An 8,595-nucleotide genomic window follows, 5' to 3' on the forward strand; every position below is an offset into this window, starting at 1 on the left:
TGCCATTAAACTTCTCCACCAGCCCATTACACTGAGGGTGATATGGACTTGTGGTAAGTTGTTTCACAGACAGTAGTCTACAGACTTCTTTCATCAAATCTGAGGTGAACTGTGTACCTCTGTCACTTAATATCTCTTTTGGTATCCCGTCCTACTGAAAATGTCGACGAGGCCTTCCGCAACTGTCGCGGTTTCTATGTGTTTCAAGGCTACGGCTTCCGGGTACCGTGTGCAGTAATCTACCACAGTAAGCATGTAGCGATTCCCTCTATTTGATGCAGGAATAATTGGTCCTACCAAATCTACCGCTACTCGACTGAATGGTTCGTCTATCAGCGGAACTTCAGTCAGAGGCACTTTTGGGGTCATTCCTTTTGCCGTTGACCTTTGACATTGGTCACACGATCGACAGAAGCGGGTGACGTCATCCCAAATGTTGGGCCAGTAGAAATTGCTGAGAATGCGCTCAGTCGTTTTCTTGGCAGCGAGATGTCCAGAGAGTATGGACTCATGAGCTAAACGCATCACTGTCTCTCGCAAATCTTTTGGGACCATGACTTGTCTAATCACGTCACCGTGCTCAATCTTTGGTGATTGAAAATATCGTACTAGAACCCCTCTATCATATTCAAACCAACTTTTATTATTGGCACCAGTCTTTTCCACTTCTTTCGTAACTGCTGCCTCTCTCGCACATTTCAATGTCTCGTCTTTGGTCTGTTTTTCTTTCAAAACAGCCTTACTAACACCTGTTTCCACTGAGGGGGCAGTGATCAATGGTTTCATTCTCTTCTCTTTTTGTGCCCTCGTCTGTGCTGCTTGAGCTGAGTGCTCACAATCATTTCTCATGAGATTCTCGTGGACTGAATCAGAGTGATCGTCATATTTTATTGGCGTTCCTGGGCATTTGACTCCTGGTATATTTCCCAAAATGACGTCATACAAAGGTGAGGCCATTTCTAGAGCCGTCACTCTTCCCTTGTAATATGGACAATCAAGCCACGCTTCAGTTAGTGGGGCACTCACAATCTTCCCATCAGCTAGACTGACCTTCACTCTCTTTTCTTGTTCTTTCTTTTCTCTACTCACAAGGCCTTTTCTAATCACAACACAACTACTGCCGCTGTCTCTCAACACTTTAACTCTTTGTCCATTTATCCAACCAATAGCGACCGGCATACCTGTCGTCTCTATCGCGTGTCCCGAACATGCTGCGGACACCGTAATTAATTGTCAAAATTCTTTATTTTCCCTCGGCGCTTGACGTTGAGAGTTAGTGTTGTTCATGATACCATTGTTAGCAACATGATGTTGTGCATTGTTACAACACGGCAGCGGTTCTGGAGTATTCATAGCCGCTACTCCAAAAGTCTTCTTATCAGTATTCTCCATCCTTTCTCTTTCCCAGCACTGCTCAGTGGAGTGGTACCTACGACCACAGTATCCACATTTCGTGTCTCTTTGTATTGCAGAGATTTGTGGTCTGTTCTTACAATCCCTCTTCAAATGTCCAACTTTAAAACAGTTGTGGCATCTAATTACTGAAGTAGTTGGTTTCATGACAGGTTTGTGACCATCTTGCTGTTTGCTTGGAACCTTGTCATTCTGATATGACACAGTTCTTGAGAAAGCGCCGGCAGTCCCGTGCGCTTCGACATATTTCTCTACAGTGTCGACTACTTCCATAGATGTATTTGGTTTTCTTTCCTTCAGGAAAACCACCAGCTCCTTGTTACAAACATTTACGAGCTGTTCTTTAACAATCAAGTCCAAGATGTCCTCAGGCTTTGTTCTATCCTTGCCGGACATAGTTATCCACTTTTCCAGATATGTGGATATACGGGTTCGAAACTGACCCATCCTTTCTCCTATTTCTGGTCTACTTTTACGGAAACGCTCTAAGAAGCCGTCTTCCGTTAAATTGTAGCGTTTCAATAACGCGCACTTTACATTATCATACTGGGTAGCGTCTACCTCGTCCAAGCGAGTGTACACGTCCAACGCATTGCCTCTAAGCAACGCCGACAAATGAATCGCCCAATCCTCTTCTCTCCATCGATTTACGGTTGCATATCTTTCAAACCTGAGTAGATAGCTATCTATCTGATCTTTCGATTCATCAAAATATGGCAGGCGAGGACTTTTAGCTCCACAACTGCCAGTCGAGGGTTCACTGTCAGTGGAGGAAGGGGTTCGAACCGGGACCACTGAATTTTCAATTTTTAGGCGCTCTAGTTCCAGCTGCCTTTCAACAAGAAGAGCTTGTTGTTTCGTTTGTTCTGCGACTGCATCACGCTCTTTCTCTTTCTCAAACCTATCTCTCTCCTTTTCCTCTCTGTCCCGTTCCAACTTTTCTTCCACCCACACTCTCAGTTCGTCGCCATGTAAACCCAACTTTTCCCCACATTTTAACAACCGTTCCACATCCATAATGACAAAATATTTATCGCAACGTACTTTTAAAAAATCGATAGATTGAATAATATAAAAAGAGAAGGATCAGCTAAATACAGATAAAAATCTACCCAATATACCTATTGTCAAACAAACAATAGCGAAATCAGTAATAGCAGCTGACGCTTCGTCAGTTCAAAAAGTTAAAACATCAAGCGATGACCACTACATTATACCAAAACAACATTATCTAGACTTTAATCAAATTAAAGTATTAAGGCCCATCACACTGGCCTTTCATAGTTCGTGGTTCACTCGCTTTATGAACAAAACAATAAGTAGCGCGTACCCTACAACATCAGTGTAACCTTGTTACGCCTGAACAATTACGTGATATCATTTCACTAACCCAAACTATAGCTTTACATTACAGACAGTACATAGTCGTTAAATGATGAGAAGTAGCGCCTGAAATTAGATCTGACAGCCCAACCCCCTGATATGCATCAGTACAGGAAGCGACTCTAAATCCCCACAACAATAAGAGGCATTGACTTCTCAGAAACGAAGGTGTCTGTTGATGTAAAACGTCAGACCACCAAACCACACAATAAGAAACCCTGCTCGCAGCGCCAATTCATGTCACAAGGTGCGTTCGCAACTCGCAATGGATGCGAAGGCCGCTTATGACCTTAAAGTGTGGAGAGGTAGACGTGGACGTTACAATCACCAACAGAACACCGTATCTGACAAGAGAGCCATTATTATTTATTTAAAGTAAAAGAAAGGGGAACAGCTCATAGTTATTGAGCACAACAGAATAACATTGCATATATTGACAGGAAAAATCAAAAATACATACAAGTAAAATATAGTAATGCAATATAAAATTCATGTAAGTTTTAACCAGAAGAAACTATACTTCACCCAGGTTCCAACCGTTCCATTAATTCCCACTAATAATGAAATTATTAATTACATATAGGGTCAAAATAAACTGTTCATATTCCGAAAGGAGAATAAAATTAATCAGCAAAATTGTTCACACAGGGTGCGGTGTTCCAGCCTGTTCAAATCCAAAATTGTTCCAAAATAAAACACATAGGTCGAGTGTTACTTCCTCATCTTTACAAACGTTACATTGTATTTTGTTCATATTTCTCAAAACAGGTATCGGGTGCTGTCACAAGTTATATTGTTCATATTTCTCAAAAATTATATTGTTCAAAAGGGTTCAAAACACATTTGCCGGGCGCTATGTCCTAGCCCCGTCAAAATTACAAAGTTCAAAGATGCAAACGCATTTACCGGCGCTATGTCCTAGCCCCGTCAGCTCTTCACTATATTAGAAGATAGATATAGATATATTAGTAAAAATGAAATTAACATAGACACAATGATAGCGTAAGTGATCAATTATTATTTACTTAAAAATAATTCATTTAACTGAGGTCACGTTCTCAATTTCAACACAATTAAACTCAATGAATTAATTATTCACTAAAACAATAAAACTGTATATTATTTTAAACTTTAAGATAAGTGAAATAATTTTACGATATTAATCACTTAATCACTTGATGATTACTCAGCACATCAAAACAATATTATAAATTTTATATATTCTCACCGAGCACAAATTACAAAAACACAATATCGCTTAGAGCCCATAACCGGGTACGATATACAAAATACTGGCCATATTAGGCCCACTTCGGCTACAATACAGCCTAAAACACAATGCTGGCCAACACACAGCCCAACACATATCGCCTGAGAGCCCATATTCGGGTGCGACATAAAATACTGGCCACTTTGGGCCCTTTTCACTGTGGCTTCAACATAGCCAAACAGAATTCCAGCCAACACACAGGCTGTACAGGTCTTCCTTCTTCGACCTCAAATCGCAGACTGCCAGTTGAACATCGGCCCAAGCCGAAACATAGGACAGGGTATCTAACGGTATCTCGGTTGATGCATAAGATTGATGAGGGTGTTTTAACACTGAAGGAACATGATAACCCTCCGTTCTTTCATTGCCTTCATAGTCTACACCACCCACGGCGAAAACAAGGGAGTCCCTATTCCAACACCCATCCTACACTCATAAATCATTTAATTATACGGGTTTGATTCTACCCGAGACCTTGGTGGGTAGGACAACTATCTCCCTTTGTTACCTAGAAGGCATTTCTTTACAATGATGATGATGATGATGATGATGATGATGATGATGATGATGATGATGATGATGATGATGATGATGATGATGATCATCATCATCATCATCATCATCATCATCATCATCATCATCATCATCATCCTATCATGAACATCGCCGCTTCATCCCCATTACCAACAATACCGGGATCACCGTCATTTAGCAATGATTATGAACATTTTTGATTTCTATTTTTGTAGGAAATACGACTCTTAAATCAAAGCCCTATCTCCACTGAGTAAAAATCTTTTTAAATTTTGAAAAGGTGTCATTTATTTGGATGACTCACAAAGAGAAAAAATACGGAAAATATGGGACGCTTTTTCTGCGTTTTATTCTGGTTTATGACTGTATCTCGTTTAATACGTGGATATCAAAACTTGGCAATTTTATGGCAAAATTATCAGAAAATATATGATGAAGACATCAGAAGAGTTCTGACTTGTATCGTTTTAGAGTTGTATGGCTAGGGTCAACTTTAATTTTGTTATAAAATATACATAATATTCAGCGGCGTAGCCTGGTCATTTAGGAGCATGGGGCTGGATTTGAGATTGGTTGTCGCACACACACACACACACACACACACACACACACACACACATATATATATATATATTATATATATATATATATATATATATATATATATATATAGAGAGAGAGAGAGAGAGAGAGAGAGAGAGAGAGAGAGAGAATATGATGCACTCAATTATTTTACCAAAATTTGTATGTTCTTTGTAACTTGTTCATCATGCCTGGCTAAGGATAAGCGATAGCCACTGTCAATCTGTGCACCTATGTGAAGAGTACCAACGGTTTTCAATCTAGTGGTGATATTTAAATGTAAGTTCTGATGGTTCAATGCTCTCTGTGTTAAATTTTTTCAAACAGGTAAATCCACTTCTTGTCCAAGACAATTCTGTATTGCTGTTATCGCCAAACAAAATACAATTAAAAGAAAATAAACTCTTATTTTCTATTCTCACCGATAGCCAAGGAAAACGACTATACCAATCTTTATCAAATTAAACGACCGATTCTGTTTCCCGTCTTTAATAGTGAGTACAAAATCGTTTGGTTGATTTGGACCGAGACGTTTAATCAAAAGTTTATTTTCCCTATTCAAAGAACTGGTATTGATAGCCAACAGGTAATCAACGTGATTCATCACACTTAATAGCAATTAATTAAAATTTTAAAAACAAACACTGCACACATCCGATTAACACACTCAAGTTAAAAGGGACAATGGGGAATTCAATATCACCAGGAATGAATATCACATGCCTGACACGCCTCAAAGAGGGATGGGTAACAGGTACAACACGATTGTCATTAACGGAACAATTAGGTCATTGTGTGTGGCTGCGAGTAAGACAGCCACAATGACTCAGTCCAACGTCAAGATGCCTCTTGATGCCCACAGTCATAGCACAGTCAATGCATCGCCTGGTTGTACCGTGGGAATATGGCTGAAAGCTTTCTCAACCTTTAAAGCCACACGCTGTACTGATTGGTCAGTGGCACGAGTACAACTCGAGCTGTAGTAAATTCAAAGCGGTGTGATTGGTTCAAGTTTTGAGGCTCTGTAAGGGTTTTTTAACACCAGGTCAACAATGAATTTCATTGTTTGTGAAACAGAAAATTAAAAGTGTTACTTTTTATTGTTAAATTCTTACATACTTTCAAGACAATGACGACCTGTGGCTTAGCCTTAATAGCCTTTAAGGCCCTACGCCACTGATAATATTGATCATTTGGAACTTTTCCGAAGTGTAATTTTGTGTCTACAACCCATACAAATGACACAAAAAATGCCTACTAAATTATTATCAATCAGTACCGTGAGACCATGGCTTATGTTATTTCTAGTTTATTTGAGAGAGAGAGAGAGAGAGAGAGAGAGAGAGAGAGAGAGAGAGAAAAGAAGAGAGAGAGAGAGAAGAGAGAGAGAGAGAGAGAGAGAGAGAGAGAGAGAGAGAGAGAGAGAGAGAGAGAGAGAGAGAGAGAGAGAGAGAGAATGTGTTAATCTACTATCTCTATGACATAACAATGAAACACAATACCTTAATTTTAAAAAAGCGCGTGAGGATTTGTGTCATCAATCATCGCGAAGGTTGCCAGATGGCTACGTGTGTGGCCAAATATATAATTTTGTTTCTTTTATTCAATTTTATTCATCTATTTTTGTCTCAGTGACATTATCCTAGTCTATTCAATTTTCTGTTTGTTAAAATTTAGTTAATTTTAAGTTGACTAGTCTATATAGTGAAAGCCATATGATTTTCTATTTAGCCACTTATGAAGTCGAATTTGGTCAGGTTAAAGTCTGGCCATCTGGCAGCCTTGCCTCGCTCACATCATTTTCGTATCGCGCGGTGGGGCAGCAAAATGGCCGTCTCCATATTTTCACTCATTGAAATGCAAATTGGGTTGATGTTTTGTGAGAATACGGGAAAAGTACTTATCATAATCCAATGAAATTTGAAATATAAATAGAAGAAATGTGCATATATAACCTTATGAGCGACAAAATCTCTCCTCTTTGTAGTTTTAGAAATATTGTACTCCAAAGAGTAAAAATCTATTTTTAACGGTCTTCTGGTAATCGCACAAGTTTTGTCGCTTGACATAATCTAAAATGACCCTCTTTAAATTTACAATCCACTCTTAAGTAAAACTGTCTTGTGGGAAAGATGGATTATTATGTCAACCGAAAATTTAATTATTTTGTCTTTAGTTCTTTTGTTGTTCTTGTTGTTTATCTTATCGCGCTGCTATGTATAGTCTTGTGGCGGCATGTCTCGTTCTACATGTTATGTGTTGCTTTCGGTCAGGGACCCTTTGTAAAGAGTTTTTTAGCACATTAAGCGGATATTGCGCTATATCAAAGCTGAAATTTTCACGCTCAAGTTTATTGTTATTTTTGTTTGTTTTTCTACCCAAATATTTATAACGCCATTTGGCCTATATTATTATTATACTCAATCCAGATCGTATCAGCTCAGACAGCTCATTAGATCTCCCCGTCATCTACGATCAGCTTGTCACTCTTCTAATCCACTTGCTCAGCAAGAGAATGGACAGCCCCATGTTTTTCTTTGCCAAGATCATGAGCCTTATCACAGAATTCCGCTCACAAGAAAAAGAGATTACCGCCTATTTCCGGGAAATGAATCTTGTCAGCTCCATGCCTCTCAATGATAAACCGTTATTAAAGTTGCTTTATTCTGTTATTTACAATTGAGAAAGTTTGACATACATTGTTCATTCAACAGTCGTACACAGAGAGAGCATGTTATTTTTGGTTACTTTGACATAAGACTTTTCCTTCTTACATTGATAGATTAATTGAATATTCTCAAAAGAAACCTTTGATTAAGATGAGTTAAAGATTTAAAGATTCAACAATAATGTTTTAATTAAATAAAGTGCGATATTAGCCTCTTAACTTCGTTTTACCGATATTTATTTATTATTTTTATTGTTTTTGTTTTTTTGGTTTCATCTTTTGTCTAAATATTAAATTTAGAATGCCAGAGTGTTTCAAAATACCTCATACCTGTATAATTAAATGATTATTTTTTTAAAAAAAAGAACGTTTGTCATTTTTAAAATAAACCCTCTGTTGAAAACTTTTCTACTATATTGAAAAAGGGAGTGGGACATTGGGAGTAGAAAGGTAGGCATCACAGGGTGTTAAGACCCATTTCTTTGGTTTTCGCTTTAAAATGTATTTGTTGGGTATCATCTTCCGAGATAAGTTATTTTAATATGAAATAAGGGTGTTCCAAAAAGGAAAATGGAATGTATACGCGACATTAAATAAAATACAGAACAAAAAAAAAGTCTTTGACTTTTTCCTTTCGTGCTTCAACATCTAGATACAACTTTTCCCCAATCATCTTCCTTTTTACTGGCGCTGACATGACTTACAAGTGTCACTAGAGGCGCAAACCCTAAAAACAAAAATAAAA

General features: G+C 38.2%; 1 protein-coding gene across 1 annotated transcript in view; it reads left to right on the forward strand.

Annotated features, from left to right (window-relative positions):
* The window catches only part of LOC144971832 (uncharacterized), a 15,473-nt gene extending 6,878 nt beyond the window's left edge, over positions 1 to 8,595 (forward strand). Inside the window, exon 3 of the mRNA XM_078912908.1 lies at positions 7,612 to 8,595. Within this exon, the coding sequence (XP_078769034.1) occupies positions 7,612 to 7,865 (254 nt within the window). The 3' untranslated portion in view covers positions 7,866 to 8,595. The remainder of the gene's footprint in view (positions 1 to 7,611) is intronic.

Source organism: Berghia stephanieae, chromosome 4 (assembly GCF_034508935.2).
Source record: "Berghia stephanieae isolate SIO BIC M18660-M18661 chromosome 4, UCSD_Bste_1.3, whole genome shotgun sequence".
Lineage (NCBI taxonomy): Eukaryota > Metazoa > Mollusca > Gastropoda > Nudibranchia > Aeolidiidae > Berghia > Berghia stephanieae.